This window comes from Prionailurus viverrinus, chromosome A3 (genome assembly GCF_022837055.1).
Source record: "Prionailurus viverrinus isolate Anna chromosome A3, UM_Priviv_1.0, whole genome shotgun sequence".
Classification (NCBI taxonomy): domain Eukaryota; kingdom Metazoa; phylum Chordata; class Mammalia; order Carnivora; family Felidae; genus Prionailurus; species Prionailurus viverrinus.
In genome coordinates, this window is record NC_062563.1 from 29,486,536 (window position 1) to 29,511,079 (window position 24,544).

General features: G+C 48.6%; 1 protein-coding gene across 1 annotated transcript in view; it reads left to right on the top strand.

Moving 5' to 3' along the window:
- TMC2 (transmembrane channel like 2) overlaps positions 1–15,217 on the top strand; it is a 69,187-nt gene extending 53,970 nt beyond the window's left edge. The window contains exons 14-19 of the mRNA XM_047854440.1: positions 279–346; positions 1,187–1,426; positions 7,844–7,969; positions 12,209–12,287; positions 13,125–13,242; positions 15,000–15,217. Coding sequence (XP_047710396.1) covers positions 279–346; positions 1,187–1,426; positions 7,844–7,969; positions 12,209–12,287; positions 13,125–13,242; positions 15,000–15,217 — 849 coding nt within the window. The remainder of the gene's footprint in view (positions 1–278; positions 347–1,186; positions 1,427–7,843; positions 7,970–12,208; positions 12,288–13,124; positions 13,243–14,999) is intronic.
- Positions 15,218–24,544: the final 9,327 nt, after the last annotated feature.

The following is a 24,544-nucleotide window of genomic DNA, read 5'->3' on the forward strand; positions in this document are numbered from 1 at the left end:
CCCAAGAACACACTGTTGGCCTGCAATCCCTAAAAGGTAAAAATTCTCACTTTTTTCGTCGAAAAAGTCATTGGAAAAAATTTCAACTTTGACAACTTCAAATCTTCTCTTGAGACGTGGAAAACGTGTTAAAGAAACAGAGCCGTGAAACCCAAGTTTCTTCAGTCACCAGAGCAGGCCCTTTGGGATAGAGTGGCCTTGGCTTAGCCAGTTGGCTGGTAATAGAGGCTGGCTGATGCCTAACGGATTCCTCTCTCTCTGTCTGCCTCCCCCTGCAGCCCTCTTACGCTGAGTTCGATATCAGCGGAAACGTACTCGGTTTGATCTTCAATCAAGGAATGATCTGGTGAGCTCTGCATTTTCTATCTGGGGACCACCTCATCGGGGGAGTCAGAAAAGTGGCATCCCAGGCTTTGCCCCCCAGCTAGCTGGGGAGAGGCTGGACAAATCTTCAGACCTCTCTGAACTGCCTCTTTTGAGATGACAAATAGAGGGCAGGATGGGATGAGAACCAGGGCAGTGTCTGGCCAACCCATGTGCTACCATAGAGTGGGGAGGGGAGGAGAGTAGGAAGAAAGGGGAATGAGAAGGAGGAAGGAGAAAAGGAAGAAGTAGAGAGGGGAGGAAGGAGGAGAAAAAAAGGGAGAGAGGGAGGAGAAACAGAGGGGAAAGGAAAGAGAGAGGGAAAGAGGGAGAAAATAGGAAGGAGAGGAAGAGTAAAGGAGCCAAGGGGCTCCCTCCTCTGAGACACGAGTTGGAAGAAAAGGCTGTGTAACTTCAGCCAAAGACTTTCAAGACTTCCGAGGGCTCGCCGCAAGCCAGTGTCCAATGCTCTCAATTTCAGGACTTCAGATACTTTTCTGGGCAGCAATGCTGTTTTAGGGGGGCCACGGAGAAATGGACCGGAGGCCAACAAATTTGCTAGGTGCCTTGTGGTGAGACAGTGGTTAAATCCTGGCCAGAGCCCAAGCCGGGGGTGCTCAGAGCGCCTCCTTCCCCTGAGGAACCGGTGGCCAAGGCTTGGTGACAAATGTCCTGCTTACGTGGGAGACCCCAGCCCTCGGGACCTGCAGGGAAAGCGGCTAGGCTTCGTGCTCCCAACCCCTCGGTCCCGTTTCCTCCTGTCTTCCTTCCCTGGCCTCTCCTGCTGTTGGGCCAACCAGGTGTGTGATGTCTGCCCTTCCAGGATGGGCTCCTTCTATGCCCCGGGACTGGTAGGCGTCAACGTGCTGCGTCTGCTGACCTCCATGTACTTCCAGTGCTGGGCGGTGATGAGCAGCAACGTCCCCCACGAGCGCGTGTTCAAAGCCTCCCGATCCAACAACTTCTACATGGGCCTCCTGCTGCTGGTGCTCTTCCTCAGCCTCCTGCCCGTGGCCTACGCCATCATGTCCCTCCCGCCCTCCTTTGATTGCGGGCCGTTCAGGTGCACAGGCTTAGTCGCCGGGGAGCAGCTCCTCTCCCAAGGCAGCCCGCTCAGAGAGTGCTGGCTCAGAAGGCCAGGTCTAGCGTCACACCGGGCTGCGAAGGGCCATGGAGCCTTGGGCAAATCATCAGGGCTGTTCAATAGAGATTGTTGCAGGGCCGGAAGGGTTCTATGTCTGTGCGATCCAATACGGTAGCCACCAGCCACACGTGGCTACTGAGCACCTGAAATGAAGACCGAGAAACTAAATTTCTATACTCCATTACAATTCATTTTCACTGAAAGAACGAGAAACATGGCCGAAGGCTACCATGTTGGACAGCACAGCTCTGACCTTTTAACATCTGGATAATCTACAGCCCTGGATTACCTTTTTTTTTTTTTTTAATTTTTTTTTCAACGTTTTTTTATTTATTTTTGGGACAGAGAGAGACAGAGCATGAACGGGGGAGGGGCAGAGAGAGAGGGAGACACAGAATCGGAAACAGGCTCCAGGCTCCGAGCCATCCGCCCAGAGCCTGACGCGGGGCTCGAACTCACGGACCGCGAGATCGTGACCTGGCTGAAGTCGGACGCTTAACCGACTGCGCCACCCAGGCGCCCCAGCCCTGGATTACCTTACTGTAGCATGAGTAATGGGAGATATTCTGAAGACGAAATAACCATATATTTACAAGTGCCTTTCAAGCGTGAAGCAGCCCCCTGAGACCCTGGCCTGGGTCCCCACGCTCTGCAGAGCATTTGTCAGTGCTGTGGGCTCAGGGGATAAGCCGGACTAGTTTAGGGGGCTGGGCGTTGCGTAAAGAAATAAATAATTGCAGAAGGAGGTACATTGAGAAGCCATATGCCATCTGTTGCTATCTTTCCAAGTGTGAGGCCCCTTGGAAGGAAAGCCATCTCTCTACTTCGTAAGAAGGGGTTCTGTGGTTCAAGCAGTTTGGAACACGCTACGCCTTTCACCCGCCACCTTCTCACTTAGAAATGCTGGAGGCACACTCTTTATTAAAGGGTTGGAAGAATCGTGCGATAAGATCACCAATGCACACCAGTGTCTCCAGCCTTATTGACCACAGACTCTTTCTTCACGTAACAACCATCCAGGGCCAGGAGTAAGGTGAGGCCAGGAAGGAAGCTCCACGAGGGTGTGATGTTTGCTTCCTTTCTCGCTGCTTCATACGCGGCGTCTAGAGGAGCACATCTGGTTTATGGTCACCGCTCAAGCTAGACCCTTCATGTCACAAAAATTCACTTGTACAGGGAGGGACTTAGGGCTCCAACCAGATCCAGGCAGGCAACATAAATGAACGAGACGGGCAGTATTGCATCACATAAAGTTTTTGCAAATAAAGTGTAATTGGAGCACAGCCACACCCACTTGCTTACTTCTAATCTACGGTTGCTTTCTCAATGTAACAGCAGAATTGAGTCATTCCAACAGAGACCATCCGGTTCAAAAAGCCTGAGATTGTTATTGTCTAGCTCTTTCCAGAAAAAAAAAAAAAAAATCACCAACCCCCTGACTTACAGCATAGACTCTCAAGTCAGCTCTGTCATTTGCCAGCTGGGTCATCTTGAGAAGTTACTTAGCTCCCAACACCACAAGCTAATTGCCTCTAAGATGGAAACAACGGTAGTGCCTACCCCAGAGGGTTGTTTTGAAGATTTAGTGTATTATTTGCCAAGTACTTAAAGGAGTGTGCTAATCCATAGTAAGCCAAGCTTGAGCCCTGGCCAAACTGGGGGGGGAGCTGGGACTCATAACAATGCTATGAGGTGGGAGGCATTATCTACACAAGGGCTTAGCTAACTTTTTCTGTAAAGAGCCTGAGAGCAAATATTTTAGGCTTTAGGAACCAAGAGGAAAAATCAAGCATATCATGTAAGTGCTGATATAACAAGAGAAAGAAATGGCCACAAAGTTTTTGTTGACGAAATTCAAGATAGGACGACAAGAGAGAGTAATTTTTTGTAATATAGGTCTACCAGTGAAAAGAATGGAGTTCTTTTATGAGAGGGGGCGATAATAGTTCACATAAGAGAGGCTCAAAGTTACTGTTCCCCGTCATCAAACGTCAATTTCACCACTCAGATGGCCACCTTTGCCGCCCGGATCCATCACTGTACCAGACGTGACGACACATCTCCTCCCATAGGAAAACAATTGCCAGTAAGCTTTCCTGCTGCTAAGCCATCGAACTGCTGTGCAGTAGGGCAAGTCAGAATAGCTGGCTTCTATCTCTTTCCTTTTTTTTAAGTTTTGTGTATTTAACTAACCTCTACACTCCACGTGGGGCTCAAACTCACGACCCTGAGATCAAGAGTCACACGCTCCTCCAACTGAGCGAGCCAGGCGCCCCTGGGCTTCTGTCTCTGACAAAAAAAACGTACGTGTTGGAAAAGGACTAAGTCATGAGAGCGAAAGAAGTTCACCATCGACACTACTGATGGCGATTGCGCGTGACAGATTCATCTATTTTCTGCAAATTACCTACAGCTGAATAAGAGAATGAATAACCATAGTCTGCACACATCCAAAATTTCACGAGCTTTGTCAATTTGTCCAGCTAAGCCGTCTTCTGCTCTACACATACTTCGACCGTTATCAGCTACAGCACGTCTTAGCAGATCCATTTCATTTCACCCACACTGAATTCCATTCCATTCAATGGAATGGGTACATTCTCGATGGAATTCGGGGCTAGTGGTACCAAATATAGGGTTTACTTAACTTCTTTGAGAAATTTTCAGCCAAATTTGTTCCACACAGTATATTCACAGAAATCAGTCCTTCAGCCACTTCAAACTTGGCATGAATTCCTCAAATGAACAACTGAGTTGCATCAGTAACATCTATGGACCGGTCAAGAGCCAAAGAAAAGCACTCGAGGTCATTTGCCGTCCTTTGAATACAATGTTGCTCTCAGTGTCCTCAACTCTTCCAGCAGCTGCTTTTGCCGGAAACTCTAAAAGTCTTAAGTAAGTTTCTTTTCTCCAGATGCATTTCTTCAGCTCCTGCAATCAAACGCAATTTAATTACTGCACCACTGGTCAGTGACGAACATAATTTTGGAAAGCGGAGGAAGGGGGGGAGGTGGTCCTTGCTATATAGAGAACAGAAAGCTTAGCTGAATTATGTCCAACAAGTGTATGGAAATCTGAATTTATAAATCATGAACTTGCATGTTTGGCTAAGGAGACTTCTAAGCAAAGTGTTGAAGGTGCAGCCTGGTTTCTTCTTGCTTTAAACTGAAATGTGAGAGGAAAGAGATAAATTGAGAGAAAAGAGCTGACTAGAGAAAAGGAACCAGAACTTGATGATTTGGGAAAACCTTATCCAGATTGAAAAAGACCCTAAAAACGAATTCATGGTCAGGAAAGCACACTCGAAAGAGAAAATGAAGGGGCAGCCTGGGCAACTTTTTGCTAGTGCTTCTGAAGAATCAAAAAACCTGAATATTCATTCATGCAGAGGATTTTTTTTAAGCTTGTGACTGGGATCCTCTCAACCACCCCAGCGGAAGCCAAAAGTAGAGACAGAATTCTCCAGGAAAGATCTGGGTACCACCCTCTGGTCTAAGGGACTGAATTCCCACAACCTACATGGAAGACCCACCAGGTACTTAAGAATGTTATATAAGCCGGGGCTCCGGGGTCGCTCCGTCGGTTGAGCATCTGGCCTCGGCTCAGGTCATGATCTCACAGTTCATGAGTTCAAGCCCCGCATCGGACTCTGTGCTAATAGCTCAGAGCCTGGAGCCTGCTTCGGATTCTGTGTCCCCCTCCCTCTCTTCTCCTCCCCTGCTCATGCTCTGTCTCTCTCTCTCTCCCTCAAAAATAAATTTAAAAATTAAAAAAAAATTTTAAGAATGTTATATAAGCCAGCTTTAACTATTATCTTATGGCCGACTGACCAGTGTAGTCGTAGAGTAAAGAACTTGTTTTCTGGTTTCCCAGGTCCACAGATAGAGAAGAATTTTGCTCCAGGATGAATCCTATCCAGAGTCGCATCTATACCTGATTTAGATGATGAAATTTGGGACTTTTGAGCTGATGATGTTTAGATGAGATTTTGGACTTTGGGTTGATGCCATAATGGGCTGCAACTTTGGGGGAGGAAGGGAAGGCAAAGAATGTGTTTTGCAGGTGGGACAAATGTGAATCTTCAGGGACCAGAGAGGATGCAGTGGTGGGCTGAATAACGGCTCCCCAAAATATTTATGTCCTAATCCCTGCAACCTGTGGGTGGTAGCTTATTCAGCAAATGGGCCTTTGCCAATGTGATTAAGTTAAGGATCTTGAGATGGGGAGATTATCCTAGATTATCCAGGTGAGTCCTAAATCACGAGTGTCCTTATTAGAAGGAGACAGAGGGAGATTTGACCACAGAAAAAACAGAAAGTGATGTGACCATGGAAGGAGAGAGAGATTTGAAGATTCTATGGCACCGGCTTTGAAGAAAGAGGAAGGGGCCATGAGCCAAAGAATGTAAGGAATAAAGGTCTAGATACTGAAAAAAGGCAAGGAAACAGATTCTTCCCTGGAACCTCCCTCTGAAGGGAGCGCAGCCATGCCCAACGCCTTGGTTTCAACCCAGTGAAACACGTCAGACTTCTGGCCTCCAGAACGATAAGAGAACAAATTTGTATTATTTGAAGTCACCCGTGTGGGAATCTGTTGTAGCGCATACTGGAAACTAATACATCATCTAATACATCACGATTCAAGGACAAAATAACCCATGCTTGACTGTGACTTGAAATCAGAACACGTGAGATCTGCTTTTCTTGTGTTTACATGACGGGTAGGTGCTGATAATAATAAAAAATTAATTACCTGTCATAATATGGTCATACGCAGGGCACTTGAAATGCTGTCGTTATAACTGCATCAGGGCAATTCGTAGTTTGCTGTGCGATAGCGCTCAGCATTGAGATGGTGACAAATGGTCTCTCTGACCCAACTATTCATCGTCAGCCATCATAGCACAAAAACAACCCTAGACCATATATAAAGAAATGAGCGTGGCTGTGTTCCAATAACATTTTCCCTACTGGCACCGAAATGTGAATTTCCTACTTCAGTTTCTATGGATCACAAAAAATTCTTCTTTACCCCCCCCCCCCAACCATTTAAGTACATAAAAACCATTCTTCATTTTCGGACCATATGAAAATAACAAGCCAAATCTGGCCCGTAGACCATTATTTGCCAATCCTTGATCAATACTTTCCAGAAAAGAAAAATGAAGCTTCTGGCTATAACATTTTGGAGGGCACTTACAGTCTGACGGTCCCATATACAATGTTGTATATAAATTCATATCTATGTCCTCTAAACTACCCTCGGGGGCAAATACTATTATTATGCTTATAATCCCATATTATACTATATTATTATTATACTATATTATACAGAAGAGGCAACTAAGGAAGAGAAATTTTCAGTACCTTGGCCAAAGATATCAAACCTCCGCAGCACTGTCCAATAAAATTTTCTATGCGAGGGAAAACATTTCATATCTCCTCTTCAAATACAGTAGCTACAAGTCATATGACTACCGAGCACTTGAAATGAGTGACTAAAACCCTGAATTTTTAGTTTTACTTAATTTTACTTAATGTTTAGTTTCTTTTCAATAGCTACACTGGACAATACTGCTCTAATGGGGAGAGTAAGGGAACAGATAGACACAGGAAGAAAGAGAATAAGTAAATTATCCACGGTGTCCCACAGCTAATAAATGAAGGAGCAAGGACTTGAAGCAGGAATTTCAAGCCCTAAAGTCCATTTTCTTGGCACTGAAACGACGAGCCAAAGCTAGCAGTGGACCATGATTTCTGGGCAGGTGCTTGTGGAAGTCAGTCTATGTAGAGGTTCTTAGGTATTTGAAGAAAATCGAAATTACCGCTGTGACCTGTCCAGGAGCCCGTCCCAGGTGGTCCATTCTCCTGAAACTATAATCTGAAGACTGATTGCAGGTGTTTTTGAGAGTCACCCTGAGGTTGTCTATCACGTAAGCCTCTGGAGAACTGTTTCCAAGCCAGGGGGTCCAGAGGGAGCTCCATGTTGGGCTTACGGCTACATCTCGCAGGGCAGTTTTCTCCCACGAGAGTGTCGTAGAAAACCCATTTCATCTTGTGGAGGAAGGTATCAGACACAGGAGACCCATGTGGTCTGAGAAGTTTTGAGGGACCAAGGGGCCAGCATGAAGCTGGCGAACCAGGGCTCTGCCCCAGCTCTAAACCGTAGCAAATGGCAGCTCCTCGTGGGGCATTTTTCACCTGCAGCCCATTTGGAGCAGAGCTCTGGGTTTTCCAGGGAAGCAGGGGTGAGTGGCAGCTTTGGACCCACAGGGGCAGGGGCACAGTTGTGTGTCAGGCGAGCTTTCTGACGTGCCGTAATGTGTTCTCTCTACAGTGGGAAAAACAGAATGTATGACGTCATCCAAGAGACGATTGAAAATGATTTTCCAACCTTCCTGGGCAAGATCTTTGCTTTCCTCGCCAACCCTGGCCTGATCATCCCAGCCATCCTGCTGATGTTGTAAGTCAGCCAGGGCCCCTCCCCTTGCCCTTGAGACTCCCCTGGCAGGTCCTCCTTTCCTGCCCTCTTAATCTACACTTCCCAGAGGCAGAGCCCAAGACGAAGACTCGAACGCAAATAGTTAATTGGTGAGGGAGGAAGGTCATTATCACTGGGATGATTTTAATGTGGATGTGGATGGGGGTTGGGGGGGGGTGCTCTGGGAAACAGTGTGTCTGGGTCATCCTGCTCAAGGGTGAGGGATGGGGCTTTCGTAGACCAGCACCCATCGGTCACTGGTTGGGTGAGATCAAAGGGGAGAGGGGTTGTTTCCTCAGCCATTTGAGTCAGGTGCATTTGTGGGTAGAACGGATTCCGCAGGGGAATGGAAGGGAAACTCTAGGCATAGAGGTGAAGGAACTGGCAGTTGTAAGTCTTTCGGGGAGCACGCTGAAAGACGGGGTCCAAGGAATACAGATGGGCAAGCCAGTATTTTGCAGCACCCTCCTAAACGTTCGCTAGAAATATCAACGATTTCTGGGCTCTGAGTCTCTGAGGGCTGATTCAGCCTGTCCCTGCCTGGGCCCCGGAGGACTTCTCCACAGGGCACGCCGTGCACCTGCACATTTGGGTCTCACCACTCTCCCTCCCGAAGACTGAGAAAGCCCCGAGGACAGTGGGTGGGTTTGATGACTTCTGTACCCCCAACACCAGCCTAGGCCGTAGGAAGTAAATGACAAATAGTCAAGGAAGGAACGAGGGAAGAGAGAAAAGAAGGGGGGAAGCAAGAGTCCTGAATTTGAATTACTGTCATCAACAATGTTCTAGTGAGGGGCGCCTGGGTGGCTCAGTCGGTTAAGTGTTCGACTTCAGCTCAGGTCATGATCTCACAGTTTGTGAGTTCGAGTCCCGCGTCGGGCTCTGTGCTGACAGCTCAGAGCCTGGAGCCTGCTTCTAATTCTGTGCCTGCCTCTCTCTCTGCCCCTCCCCTATTCATACTCTATCTGTGGCTCAAAAATAAATAAATATTGGGGCACCTGGGTGGCTCAATCGGTTAAGCGCCCAACTTCAGTCTCAGGGTTCATGGGTTCAAGCCCCACGTCGGGCTCTGTGCAGACAGCTCAGAGCCTGGAGCCTGCTTCGGATTCTGTGTCTCCCTCTCTCTGCCCCTTCCCCAGCTCACACTTTGTCTCTCTGTCTCTCTCAAAACTAAATAAACGTTAAAAAAATTTTTTTAGGGGCGCCTGGGTGGCGCAGTCGGTTGGGCGTCCGACTTCAGCCAGGTCAGGATCTCGCGGTCTGTGAGTTCGAGCCCCGCATCAGGCTCTGGGCTGATGGCTCGGAGCCTGGCGCCTGTTTCTGATTCTGTGTCTCCCTCTCTCTCTGCCCCTCGCCCGTTCATGCTCTGTCTCTCTCTGTCCCAAAAATAAATAAACGTTGAAAAAAATAATAATAATAAAAAAAATTTTTTAATAAATAAAGGTTAAAAAAAATTTTTAATGTACTAGTGAAAATATTAGGGCATTTTTCTTCATAAAAATCTTTTTTTGGCATGCTTTTTTTTTAATTGTGAAATATTCCTGGGGCACCTGGGTAGCTCAGTCAGTTAAGCATCAGACTTTGGCTCAAGGTTTGTGGGTCCGAGCCCCGCGTCGGGCTCTGTGCTGACAGCTCAGAGCCTGGAGCCTGTTTCCGATTCTGTGTCTCCCTCTCTCTTTGCCCCTCCCCCGTTCATGCTGTGTCTCTCTCTGTCCCAAAAATAAATTAAAAAACGTTGAAAGAAAATTAAAAAAAAAAATTATGTAGGGGCGCCTGGGTGGCTCAGTCGGTTGAGCGTCCGACTTCAGCCCAGGTCACGATCTCGCGGTCCATGAGTCGAGCTCCGCATCAGGCTCTGGGCTGATGGCTCAGAGCCTGGAGCCTTCCGATTCTGTGTCTCCCTCTCTCTCTGCCCCTCCCCTGTTCATGCTCTGTCTCTCTCTGTCTCAAAAATAAATAAATGTTAAAAAAATTTTTTTTAATAAAAAAATAAAAATAAATTATGTATTGTGAAATATTCCTAACCTACAGAAAAGTAGAGACAACCATGAACATGATTCCAAGAGTAAACAGATGTTAGTATTTTGCAGTGTTTGCTTCAGATCTGTCAATTTCCACGAAATAAAATGTTACAGATAACACTTCAAGTCCCACCTAACACTTCAAGTCCCACCTAATCCTGCTCTCTCCCTCCCTCTCTCTCTCTCTCCCAAAGTAACCGCTCTTGGAACCATTTGCACGCATGGTTTGGTATTTTCATCACGTTGGCCGTGTCCTATTGTTTTCTGGGCTTTAAATTTTTTCGTGAATGGTTCACCCAGCATAGCTTTCTTCACTCAACATTATGTTTGGGGAATACATGAGCACACATTTTAATGGCTCTACTCCCATCTGCTGTATGATTAAACCACAGTTTATCCACCCCTCTGCCTAGAGGTGGGTAAATTGTTTCCACTTTTTTGCTACTGCAGATGTGGTCCTTGGGCAAATGTGAGGGATTCCCTAGGACAGACCACAGGAAGTGGAGTAGGGAATTGTGGGTATGAGTTTCTTCAATCTTTCTATTTTATTTTATTTTATTTTATTTTGTTTTATTTTATGTATGTATGTATGTATTTATTTGAGAGAGAGAGAGAGAGAGAGAGAGAGAGAGAGAGAGAGAGAGGCAGAGCAGGCGAAGGGCAGAGAAGAGAGGGAGGCATAGAATCTGAAACAGGCTCCAGGCTCTGAGCTGTCTGACACGGGGCTCAAACTCATGGACCATGAGATCATGACCTGAGCCAAAGTCCAGACACATAACCGACTGAGCCACCCGGGGGGCCCCTTTCCAGTCCTTTTAAATAGCGCTGAAGTGCTCCCCCAAATAGGTGTATTTCCTCCCATCCTTGATTGGAACATCAGCCTCTCTCATCCTGGCCTGAGAGAGGACTGGGATGATGGTGACAACCTGGCCTATGCCTTGACCGCCAGAGGAAATTCTGGAACCCACACACCAAGCCTGACCCTTGCAGGTGGCACCAGGAAGTGCTAAATTTGGGGACGGAGGGACACAGCCACCCATGAGGATTTCACCCTCTCCCACCTCCGATTCCTCCCTAATAAATGGGTTGTTAACTAGGAGAGAAGGTGAGGCCTGGCACAGAGCAGGGACTTGCACAACAGATTCCACTCCCCCTGCCTGTCCTCCCTTCTCTCCTCTGAGTCTCTGCTGCAGGAGGCTCCCATGACAGTCTGGGGCCCACGCTGTGCCCCGAAGACAAGGTGATTCCTCCCCTCTGGCGGGGGGGAGCTGGCCGATTGGAGTTGCCCTGAGCGGGCCCCGCCCAGAGGGGAAAGCTTAGAAGACCCAAGCCGGAGCAGCTAAGGCTTGAAATCCAGGGAGAAAAGTGACAAATAAGGATGAACCACGAAAGCCCCCAAGGAACAGGCCGACACAGCACCCCATCCAGGTGGCACCTCGGCTTTTGTGGCCCTTGCCCTCTCAGGTGGTGCACCCAAGTCACAACCCCCCCGATCTCAGGTCCTGTGAAAGGGAAGCCCAAGCTCTGGCCTCAAAGGACGCGTAGGCAGCCGGTAGGAGCTGGACCTTGAAAACCATCAGCCCAAGACAGTGCTCCCTAAGCAGGGACCTCCAGGACTTCGGCAGCTGTGTTTTCAAGCAAACTTGGAGCAGGCACCTAGCGCCCAGACTCTCCTCTCTCAGCCCTCGAGGCCTGTGGAAAAGAGCTTTAGCTAAATGCGGGCTCCCCCAAGAACTGATAGATGGGGCCACCTCGGGCAAACTCCTTAACGTCTCACCATTCCAGGTTGCTGATCTGGAAAAGATCGTCCTTTCTACCTCATGGGGTTTTGGTGAAGACCGCTGAGATGTGGAGTGGGATGCACATGGCGCAGAGCCTGACACAGGGCAGGTACCCAGGAAGCAGGGTCAGGAGAGCCTGCCCCTCCCCCACCTCTTCAGATTTCCAAGAAGGAAGGCTTTACTGAGCACTCTGAGAGCTAAAAATGTGTATGTCATTTCCACATTCAATAAAACAGAAGGCAGAGGTGTCCAGAACCTCCCCCGCACTAAGTGGAGACAGGAGAGTAGGTGTTCTATCCCTCCAGCCTGCCCAGAGGCAACCTACTCCAGGAAGCCGGCCTTGATTCCTCTGGAAGGGGTCCAGCTCTTGTCACTTTCCAAGACTGCGGTATCACAGGAGGCTCACTTTTCTCTTGCAGCCTGGCCATCTACTACCTGAACTCGGTTTCCAAAAGCCTTTCCCGAGCGAATGCCCAGCTGAGAAAGAAAATCCAAGCGGTGAGTCTGTCGGGAGTTTTCGCTCAAACAGATGTCACATTTTTGTTTTCTGCTGATTCGCTCTTTGAGCCCAGCTGTACGATCTACATGGCTTTCTTCTAAACGAAATCCCAAACTATCCATATTGCAGGAAGCCTTATAAGATCGAACAACACGCATTTATGTTCTGAGGATATTTGGGGGGCAGACAATAATAACGCCTTCGATTTGGAGAGGTTGCTAAAGAACAGGAGAAATTCAATAAAACCAGTAAACATTTCAGTAAAACCAGTACCCATAATAATACCTACACTTTAAAGCTAACACAGTAAACACTAGAGAAAATATTGTCAAAATGACTTAGTGCTTGTGCCCAGGGCCTAAGGGGTCTCTTAAGCCCCTCGCCACTGTTTCTCTCTCCCTCTCCCTCTCTCCACCAGCTGACTTCTGACTGCTCTTTTCCACTCTCCCAGCCCCCAAGCCCCTCCTACACATGGTAAAGGGCAGACCCCAACCCTCTCTGAGCCTTGTCCTCCTGGCTCCTTGCCCCCCGCTTCTGGAATAATCTCATTTGCCTCACAGCCACTTCCCTATCCACATCTCCCTCTGTTAATCTCACCATCCTCCTGCCCAGATTCCAGAAAGCCTTGAAATGGAGGACTGGCGAGGTTTCTGTCCTCCCCTGGCCAGATGTTCCTTCAAATACTGTGCAAACCTGAGTCTTGGGCTGTCCCTCTTCAACCAGTGGTGAGGACCGAGAAGAACTGAAGACGGAGTCCTTGTCCCCCTAGATCTCAACATCCTAGGCTCTGAGCCTCAAACACTCATTTCCCTGAGAACTAATTATTTCTCCTGCAGCTCCGTGAAGTTGAGAAGAGCCACAAATCTGTCAAAGGCAGGACCACAGCCAGAGATTCAGAGGACACAGCTAAAGGCAACTCCAAAAATGCCACCCAGCTCCAACTCACCAAAGAAGGTAAATTCTAGGGGCGAGTGGAAGGCTCAGTCGCTTGAGCATCTGACTCTTGATTTTGGCTCAGGTCATGATCTCACGGTTCGTGGGTTCGAGCCCCGCGTCGGGCTCTGTGCTGACAGCTCGGAGCCTGGAGCCTGCTTCCGATTCTGTGTCTCCCTCTCTCTCTGCCCCTCCCCTGCTCATGCTCTGTCTCTCTCTGTCTCAAAAATAAATTTAAAAAAAAAATTTAGTGTCCAGGGATGAGATGCAGAAGAGTGACTGGCTGGCAGCTTATCGTAAAGCTGAAGAAAATATTTGAAATCTTCTCAGTTTCCCACATGGGACAGGAAATGGAGTAAATGTGATGTTATGTTGTAATTTCACCAGCAGAAGTGAGACCAAAAAATGGAACGGACGTATCTGGGCGCCAATAGACTTAAGTGTGGAAGGGGAAAAAAATAGATGTACAAAAGGTTTTCTATGAGAAACCAAGAAACGCACACTGGTTTGGCAGTGGTAGTCTCATGGCCCCCACAGTCCCAATGTGCCTGTCCCTCTTACCCACTCCTTCCCCGCCCTGCTCTTCTGGCTGCTGCTTTCAAGCCTGCCCTTCTCCAAATTTGAGTTTTCAGGGGCCCCTGGGTGGCTCAGCCGGTTAAGCGTCCGACTTTAGCTCAGGTCACGATCTCAGGGTTCGTGGGTTCGAACCTGCTGCCGGGGCAGAGCCCCCAACCAGACGCGCGTGCCCTCCTCTGTCTCTCAAAAACAAACACTTAAAAAACTTTTTTGAATTTTTATTACAAATCCAAAGCCCTTTCAATTGTGTACTGAGTAACTCAGCACTGCAGTGTTTGATGTTTAAAAAGTTAGCGTGATCTAGAACACATCAGCGGGAGTAGGCTGGTGGGGGGGGGGGGAGCACCTAGGAAGATGGCCAGCATTTCATCTGAAAAACTCATGGCCTCCATCGCTGCCCTCACTTAGCTTCTCTTCTTGAAGAATTTGCTAGAATGATACCAGTTACTGTAACAAACAGGCCCAAACAACTAATGACTCAAACACAACGAAAGTTTCCTTCTCACTCCACGTAAAGTCCAAATTGGGTGTTTCACCTGATGGCCACTTTCTTCACAAGTGACACCCGCAGGGACGCTGGGTCCTTCCATCCCGTGACTCCACCCGCATCAGGTTGGTGCAGGGGGAAGAGGCCAGAGGACACCTGGAAGTGGGGCTGGGCAAAGCCTGGACTTCAGTCACAGGCCACATTCACCCACCGTGAGAACCTAGTCCATTTCTGTGTCCCAGGAACTGGGTCTGGTGAAGAACGTGCCAACAATTGCCCCGAGGTCAGAGTGAGGGGAAGAGAAGGACACGGGTAAGAGAAAGCACTGGAAATCGGATATGATGCCACACAGGTTGCAAAGGCCCTTCCAGCATCGTCTGTGACCCTGTCAGCCACCGGGGAGGCTGTTATTATCATCCCAACGTCATGCTCAAGAGAACCCAGGCTCAGGGGGTCCAGCTTAAGGCCAACATTCGAAATCTAGCTCTCCGGCCAGCAGACCATATTCCTCCAGCAGATCCGTTTATGCTAAGGCTAGGCCGAGTCCCAATAGTGGCCCCCAGACACCTAAGGGCCACCTGACCATTGTCACATCACCAGATGGGACTGAAATCCACAGGCTGAGCAGGGCAGCTCCAGAAGGGCTCCGATTCGATAGCAGGCAACTGAAGCAAATCCTCCCACGTCCTCATTCTTGTCTTGGTTCCTTTTCCAGGGACCACGCCTCACTCTGCCAGCCAAAGCCAGACCGCAGGCAAGAAGGCCCAGGATCCTGGGATCTCCAGTTCTGCCAGCAGGATCACGCTGCCTGTCTCCCAGCACCTCCCCGTATCTCGGCCTCCTGGTGTCAGACCAGATTCTGGCCAACCTCGGCCTCAGACCCATCCTTGGAGGTCAGCCTCTGGAAAGAGCGCTCCCAGACCTCCCCACTGATAGCGGGGATACACAAGCACCATTCTGGGGCTGATCCTTGGGCCCCGCCAGCTCACACACCCAAAACGATATTCTCTCTTCCTCTCTCTGTCTCTCATGCGCACACACACACACACACACACACACACACACACGATACCCATGCACGCGCGTTCTCTCTCCTCTCATTGAATGTGGGAATTTCAATTACTTAGTCTCAGGCACTTGTTGGCCACCACAACTGGAGGACAATGGCTTCATCCACTCTTTAGGGGAGCTGAGCCTCCCGACTCCCCCTAAACTGCCCTTCCTAGTATCTTGGTTCAGGCAGCCTGGACCTTGAACTCACCATGGTTCTCTCGGCTCCAGACTTCGGGAGGAGGGACCAGGGCCATGATCATCACCATAGACTTTGTCATGGCACCCATGTTGGGACCCTGGTTTCTGCTAGCCTTACTAACTGGGAGGAGGGGCCCACATTCCTAACTGTCAGCCCTATCCAAAGGAGATGAGGCGGTTTAAATAAAAGGTACAAGAAAGCACTGAAAACAAAGGTAAATGAGCCAAAGTGCAGCCATGGTGAGTGGGAAGATGGTTCTCCCCCAGAACCCAGCCTGAGGGGAGCTGAGGCCATTAAGCAGCAAAAAATGCATCGGAGCCTTCTAGCAGCAAGGCAACAAGCAAGTGTTTCTTCCAACCGAAGAGGATTTAGATTGCTCGGGGCAGAAAATCCTTCTCAAGCATCAAATTCTAAAAAGAATTTGATAGTCTGCTTATTGTCTAGGGAATGTTGAAGATGGTTTCTCTGAGGAGTTTTGCAAAGGATGCAATGCAATCGCCTTGTCTGGCGATTCAATGTTCAGCTAGCATCATTATGCGGTTCTCTGCAAAATGTCTCCTCGGGGGCATAAGCCAGGGAGCCCCAAGCCACGGAGAAGGCCTCGCCAGCAAGGACAGAGGCTCGGCAGGGAGCGAGTCACAGCCCAGGACACTGACAACGCAGGTATCCTGCAGGTGGTTTCCTCCCCTCCTCTGCCCCTTGTTCCCAGCCCCCCTGAGCCATGTGGCTTCAGAATCATCTCATGCCTGGTCTCTGAGTGCTCTAAGGGGAGTCCTCTCCCCGACCCACGGCCCAACCACGGCCCCAGGGGTTTTCAGGAGAAGCCCCCACACCTTGGAGGTCAGGCAAAGTCCTGGTGGGGAGATGGAGATTTTATAGAGATTTCATAAGCTATAAATTAAAATAAGTCCCAGGTTTTCTCCCACTTCCTTCCCCTTCCCAACCCAGCACCAGCGTTTCACATGTGACCTGGAACGGAGTGGGAATGGGGACCACATGACGGGGAGAAACAGATCAGTTCTTTCTCCCCTATCTCCGGGCGAGGCTAACGAAGATGTTTGTGGAACTCAGGTCCGACCCTCAATCCCAAACTCTTGTGTGTCATGTGCCTTCTTCTGGGAGGACACAATCGGGTCCTGAGCTTACTACCTACCTGACCCCTCGACATGGGAATCCAGGTTGCCTAACCCAACCACCCAGGACTGGGAGGTCAGACACCTGACCTTCAGAGTCACCCGCCTAGATAATGCCAGCCCCTGGGGAGGGGAACGAGAGGGGCCTGAGTCATCAGCCTCCTAGTGATCCCTGTCCGGCTCCCAATGGCTACCCAGATGCCTAAGCACCCACTATAAACACAAACACACTATCCTTTTCTTTTTTTTTAAGATTTATTTTTGAGAGAGAGTGCAAACGGGGGAGGGGCAGAGAGAGAGGCAGTCAGAGGATCCAAAGCAGACTCTTTGCTCACAGCAGTGAGCCCGACTCGGGGCTTGAACTCACAAACCGGGAGATCATGCCTTGAGCCCAAGTGGGACGCTCAAACGACTGAGCCACCCAGGTGCCCCACAAATACTTTATCCTGTCCTGAAGATGCACAATTGTATGTGAGGGAGTGTATTTGTTGTCTGTTTCTGCATAACAGATTACCCCCCAAACTTAGCAACTTCAACACTTAGTATCTCACAGTTTCTGTGGGTCAACCATTTGGGAGTGGCCTTCCTGGGCAGTTCTGCCTCTGGGTATCGCTCAAGATCTCAGGCCGGGCTACAGGCGCCGGAAGATTTGGCTGGGACTGGAAGATTTGCTCTCAAGATGGTTCCTACACATGGCTGTTGACGGGAGGTTTCATTCCCTGCTGGCTATTAACAGGAGACTTCGATTGCTCCCCATGTGGATCTCGCCAGGGAGCTGCTGGGGTGTCCTCACAACACAGCAGCTGGTCCCCACCCCCATCCACGCCCCCAGAGCAAGTGATCCGAGAGAGAGAGAGAGAGAGAGAGAGAGAGAGAGAGCAAGGAGGAAGCCACGTGCCTTTTATAGCCTAGTCTCAGAAGGTACACCGTCAATCCTATCACTTTCCATCCGTTAGAACTCAGTCGCTAGGTCTAGCTCACGCTCAAGGGTAGGAGATTAGGCCCCATCTCTCGAAGGGAGTTACCGAAGAATTTTTGAACATGTTTTAAAAGGAGCTTTCCTAACTCAAACAGTCGCAAGACTTCGGTCAAACTCTAAAGCTTTTTCAAGAGTTGTCCATCAGAGAATTAGCTAAGGTGGTTCCCAGGACCCTCAAGCAACAGGAATCTTCCACCGAGCTAGGGAGAGAGGCAGGGGAAGAAGGCACGTAAGAGAGGAAGGGTGTTGTTGATACAGTGTGGCTTTACAGTGGGGGCGTGTTATTAGAAAACGGTCCTATCTGCGATTCAGCCTACCCAGGAGCCATCAGACATGAAGATCACCCTTTCTTCTTTTTACTCCCTCCTTCCATCCCTCCCTCTGTCTCCCTCTCTGTCTTTCTTTGTGCAGCTCACCTAAGAATGATTTGAAATAGAAAGTCTATTTAACAATTTATCCAGAGAACTACGGCTGGTGTCTTACTGATGATACCTTGTTTGTGCATTTCTTACTGGGGGCAAATGAAATGGACACCGGTTTTTATCTGTCAGGGGTTATTTCTGCAGTCAGATCCTTTCATTTCCGATAATCGCGCTCTATGACCATAAAGAACGTCATTGTACACAGACTCACATAAGTAGGAACACATCTTTGGGGAAGATCAAGGAAGACACCTGATCTCGCCATGGCTTGCATACTCACAGAAACCGGGGTATGGTGCACCAGCCAGTAAGGGGCGCTGGGCCATGTACCAAGAGCATCCACTCTGCTGGTGACCCTCAATTCAGTAAACTCCCTCCAGACATTCTCGGGAGAGGCCCACCCAAAGCTGAGACACCCAAGTTCCTATAAGGGATAATAAGAAAAAAAAAACCTGCACTGCAGAAAGGGACGTTTGTCCTTTTTTGACCTTGGCAGAAAGTGGAGGAGGAAAAAGTCTCCCTTGAGAATTTATACCCACAAGGCAACCCTCACACAGAGGATCTCAGCTCCCACACCAACTGGGCATTCCCAAAACCTCAAATGGAAAAGTTTAATTTAAAGTGATCTCAGGTTCATTGCACCTCCGAGAAAGAGGGGGGCAGAAAGGCAAAGCAACAACAACAAACAACGTAACGGACAGAAAGCGTGTAAGATGAGAGAAATAGGATATATCAGCAATCAAAACAAACGCAAACAGACCAAGCCCTGCAGATAGAGGACAGAGATTATCAGATGAATATTTTATAATCCCATGTGCTGTTTCTAAGAGATACCTTTAAAACCTAAGGATAGAGTCAGTAGGGACTTTATCCCTTTTTGTTCCTAGGGAACAAAACTAAAATACAATCTTCAAAGGCAAAATCACCAGGGGTGTGAGGGCCATCCAATTTTGTAAGTTAGGCTTGTTTTTGAGTGCTGAGGATTGCTGTTAAAGACAGCTCTCTGCAGCACTGTGCCAGGTAATTTATTCTGCGATGCAGTGTTGGTTTTAGAAAGTGTGAAGAAAGGCCCAAGATAATGGGTTGGGGCAGATGAGGTATACAGAGCATTACAGACATCTCTGTCACCTGACCATGTCTGCAAAATGAGCCATAGGAACCTGAGCTCCAAAGTCCGTTAGAAAGATCCTACAAGTTGACACGCGTAAGACACATGTAAGTCAAGCACGGTGCTACAGGCTCAGAAATAACAGATATGATCACAGGCGTGGACGAGATCAAACATCCTGGAGGGGCGCCTGGGTGGCTCAGTCGGTTAAGCGTCCGACTTTGGCTCAGGTCATGATCTCACGGTTCAAGGGTTCAAGCGCCGTGTCAGGCTCTGTGCTGACAGCTCACAGCCTGGGGCCTGCTTCGCATTCCGTGTCTCCCTCTCTCTGCCCCTCCCCCACTCATTCTCTGTCTCAAAAATAAACAGATATTAAAAGAAAATTTAAGATCAAAAATTTATGAACTCAATGATCTTCCTTGGATGCTTTTCATTCTTCTGTGCCTGTGGAAATATTGTTCATATGTGTAACTCATTACCAAAGACTGTTGCAGGGGTTGTTTCCACATTTGAGAAAAGGGCCAAGGAATTCTTGGAAGTCTTTCAAATTCAGTGTGAGCGTTTTCCATTCTAGAAATGAGTGTAGAGTGCCGCCATCTTGAGGTTGTTTCATGCAATTTCCTTTCCTGAAGTTCTCCCTACGCGCTGGAACTTAAAAAGCATCTTCCATTTCCATAGGTCTCCAGTAGTGTCGACAGGAGTGAAAACTCTGGGCTAACTTACACCAAAATGACACAGTGAGCCACAGCCTGGGCTAAATAAAAGCAGAATAGATGCTATAGAGTATGATTCTTCCCAGTGAATGGACAGTTCTATCTACAGGGAGAAAGAAAAGGCTCCAGGTGCCACATGGCTTTAAAGCTTGAACCTGGGGTGCCGGGGTGGCTCGGTCAGTTAAGCGTCCGACTTTGGATCAGGTCATGATCTTGCGGTTTGTGGGTTTGAGCCCTGCGTTGGGACTCTGTGGTTGGAGCCTGGAGCCTGCTTTGGATTCTGGGTCTCCCTCTCTCTCACTGCCCCTCCCCTGCTGGTTCTTTCTCAAAAATAAACTTTAAAAAAAAAAAAAAGCTTGAACCTGGAACATGCCCGGGCAACCAGCACTCTTGTTCCATCCTATAGCTCGTTTTGTTTTGTTTTGTTTCAAACATTTCTTTTTTTTAATGTTTATTTATTTATTTATTTTTATTTTTTTTCAACGTTTTTATTTATTTTTGGGACAGAGAGAGACAGAGCATGAACGGGCGAGGGGCAGAGAGAGAGGGAGACACAGAATCGGAAACAGGCTCCAGGCTCTGAGCCATCAGCCCAGAGCCCGACGTGGGGCTCGAACTCCCGGACCGCGAGATCGTGACCTGGCTGAAGTCGGACGCCTAACCGACTGCGCCACCCAGGCGCCCCAATGTTTATTTATTTTTGAGAGAGGGAGACACGGAGGGCGAGCGGGGAAGGCGCAGAGAGAGAGAGACCCAGAATCCGAAGCAGGCTCCGGGCTCTGAGCTGTCAGCACAGAGCCCGATGCAGGGCTCTAACCCACGAGCCGTGAGAGCCGAAGTCAGAAGCTTAATCTGCCGAGACCCCATCCAGATCTCTAAATGACCCACACATGCTTCTCGTAACTACCTAGAACCTCTTCTAGCTGTAAAGTCTTCCCCAGGAACTTCCCCAGAAGTTGTCTTCCGGTCAGCCTCCCACACTATTGCACTAAAGCCCTTGGTGATGCTCCACTCTTGGGATTATAAAGTCTCCGAGGTCAGAGGTCACAGGTTAGCATCACCGTCACTGTTGTATCTCTGCTGGATGCCGCCTCTTCCCTGAGGGCCTGGGTAAAACAACACAACCTTCCGTATTGTTGCACTACACATTTACTTGATTTTTTTAATCTCCTTCTAGAATGTAAACTCTGCCACAGCAGTGACTTGGTTTCTTTACTACTGTCTCCTCAGCACCTAGAAAGATACCTAGCATGCTATAGGGACAAAAAAACCTTTTTTCCCGTTTTTTTGTTGTTTTTTTTTTTTGAGAGTGACTGAGTGGGGGGGGGGGGGGAGGGGGGAATCCCAAGCAGGCTCCATGCTCAACAGGGGCCGATTCCACAACCCTGGGATCATGACCTGAGCCAAAATCAAGAGACAGATGCTCAACCAACTGAGCCACCCAGGTGCCCTAAAATCTTTTTTTTTTTTTTTGGATGAATAGAAGAATTCACTGATGCTGTCGTTTCTTGAATACCCAGATTCCTCATCCTGACCCCTGAACATCCTCATTCCTCCTCTGCGAAACGTCGGATCGTACAGCGTCCGAGGTGCCTGCTAGCTTGAAACCTACCTATATCCTCAAAGACTAGCCCAAAAAAGACTGGCTGAATTCAGTTGTTTAGTGTGGCTTCTGAGATGAATGGAGGTAGCTTTGGGCTCGCTTCTCTGCTCCCTCCCCCCACCACTTGCCACCAGCCCATCTTCCTGTCTGTAAGGTGTCTGCACGCTGAAAGAAATCACCTGGGCCTAATACAGGGCGCCCGGGTGGCCCAGTTGGTGAAGCGTCTGACTCCTGATCTCAGCTTGGGTCTTGATCTCTGGGTCGTGAGTTCAAGCCCGATGTTGGGTTCTACACTGGAGAAGGAAGGAAGAAGGGAGGGAAGGAAGGGGAGTCCCCTGGGCCTCATGCATATAAGGATGCCAGAGGTCAGGACCACATCAGGATCTACAAGACTGAGCTGAAATGATACAATCAGGGTAGTAAATCTGAGGTTAGGAAGTTCACCAGCTTATGGCACCCCCCATTTTTGCAACAGCATCTTGCCTCCTTATCCAAAAAGTAAGCAACAGCCCTCACAGTGCATAACTGGATGCCACCGGGCAGCGATGGGTAGCCGAAGTTTTTCAAAGAAAAAGCAGACGGGGCGCCTGGGTGGCGCAGTCGGTTGAGCGTCCGACTTCAGCCAGGTCACGATCTCGCGGTCCGGGAGTTCGAGCCCCGCGTCAGGCTCTGGGCTGATGGCTCGGAGCCTGGAGCCTGTTTCCGATTCTGTGTCTCCCTCTCTCTCTGCCCCTCCCCCGTTCATGCTCTGTCTCTCTCTGTCCCAAAAATAAATTAAAACGTTGGGAAAAAAAATTAAAAAAAAAAAAAGAAAAGAAAAAGCAGAGGAAATAACACTTAGAAAGCAGCGACAGGAAGCAGGGAGGACATCAACCTTTATCACCAATCCAAATAACATGTGGGTCCTCACAGCATCCATAAAAGAAACCAGAATACATTTGGAATTGAATTGCGATGAAAATGTTGCACACCAAAGACGCGTAGACTACAGTGAAAGCAGTACTTTGGAGGGAATGCAGAATCAAAAAGAAAGGTTTACATTAATGAGCCAAATGAACCCACGTTTGCTGACTGATTCATGGTTATGGCTGCTTGGCAAATCATCCCCAAATTGAGTGGCTTTGAGCCACAAGGTCATTTCTCACAATTCTGCGGGTAGATGGGGCTCCAACAGGTGGTTCTTCTGCTGGCCTTGTGTGGGGTTGCTTGTGTGGCGGCAGTCAGACGGTGGCTGGGGCAGGAACACACACAATGGCTTTATCTACCTTCTTGACGGGGACAGCTGGAAGGCTGGGCTCGGTTGAACTGCTCAGAAAGCTGGACCTGTCCGTGAAGTCTCAGGGCCTTTCCTTCTCTACGAGGTCTCGCAAGCAGAGTAGCTGAATTTCTCATTAGGCAACTCAAGGCTCCGAAGAACACAAAAGGCTGAGGCTTTGCCCTGGCACAGTATCACTGCCACCACATTCTATTGGCTAAAATGAATGAATCACAGGCCCAGCCTGGTTCCTCGTGGGAGGAGTACACGAGGACCTAATGCCAGGAGGGATGGATCACTGGCGGTCATCTTCAGAGACGAGCTACCACAAGGTGATCCTGAGACACCAAGCCCTTAATCTTTCCTTTACTTCATGCTACAATGAGCACCTACAAACAGAACGTGATTGGATTCTCTGCCTTAGGAAGATCATTCTAGCAGTGGCGAGGAAGATGGCTTAGAGAAGGGGAAGCCAGAAGTTTTGCCACTTTGGTGGCCAAGAACTGAACCTAGGTAGGGATGAACCCAGCCCAAAGGGAAGGAAGATATGGTCTCTAATATCACATGCTGCAGAGATGCCCATCGAGGTCAGGATCATGACGTATCAATGAGACAACTCAGTTAAAGAGGTGGAGGTGAGCGGCCCCTGGGTGGCTCAGTTGTTTGAGTGTCCAACTTCAGCTCAGGTCATGATCTCATGGTTCGTGAGTTCGAGCCTTGCACCAGGCTCACTGCTGTCCGTGATGCGCCCACTTCGGATCCTCTGTCCCCCTCTCTCTCTACCCTTCCCCTGCTCACACTCTTTCTCTCTCAAAAATAAATAAATAAGAAGCAAGGGCGCCTAGGTGGTTCAGTCGGTTAAGTGTCTGACTTCGGCTCAGGTCACGATCCCGCAGTTGGTGAGCTGGAGCCCCGCATCAGGCTCTGTGCACAGAGCCCGGAGCCTGCTTCAGATTCTGTGTCTCCCTCTCTTTCTGCACCTTCCCAGTTCACACTGTCTCTCTCCGTCTCAAAACTAAATAAAAATTAAAATTAAAAAAATTGTTTAATTTAAAAAGCAAAGAGGTGGAAGTGAGGAAGCCACAAGAATAGTGTTAGTGGTTACACCACATCCCATCTAATTGTGTGTATTTCACCAGTTGAAGTGCTATTCTCTTCCGCCATTTCTGTAAGTTAGCCAAGGGCTCTACCACAGTTCCTTTATAACCAGACAGCTCAAATCTATGGTTAACTTTCAGCTCAGTGACTCGCAGGCCTCTTGAATTTAATCCACAGAAATGTATGTTTATGTATATATACCCACACTATAAATTTGCATGTGTGCATATGGATTTTACATACATACATACATATTTCTATGTATGCTTAGCTGAAGCAAACGTCTTACAGATCAATCCTCTGTGTGACCTATTATTATGTCCTATTCTCTTTCTTCCGATTTTTTTTTATTTATTTATTTTGAGAAGAGAGAGAGTGTGCACAAGCAGGGGAGGGGCAGAGAAAAAGAGAGAGAGGGAGAATCCCAAGCAGGCTCTGCACTATCAGCACAGGGCCCAGTGTGGGGCTCCATTCTATGAACCATGAGATCTTGACCTGAGCTGAAACCAAGAGTTGGATGCTTAACCAACTGAGCCACCCAGTGCCCCACATCCTATTTTTCTAATGCTGGCCAAGAATGTCTAAATTAATTCTGCAATCCATTGATGCATTCTGACTTTACCTTGAAAACCCCTACTTTAGCAGGTAAGCACCTGTAACCACGGGAATATTTAGGATTAAGTACAGAAATAATGAA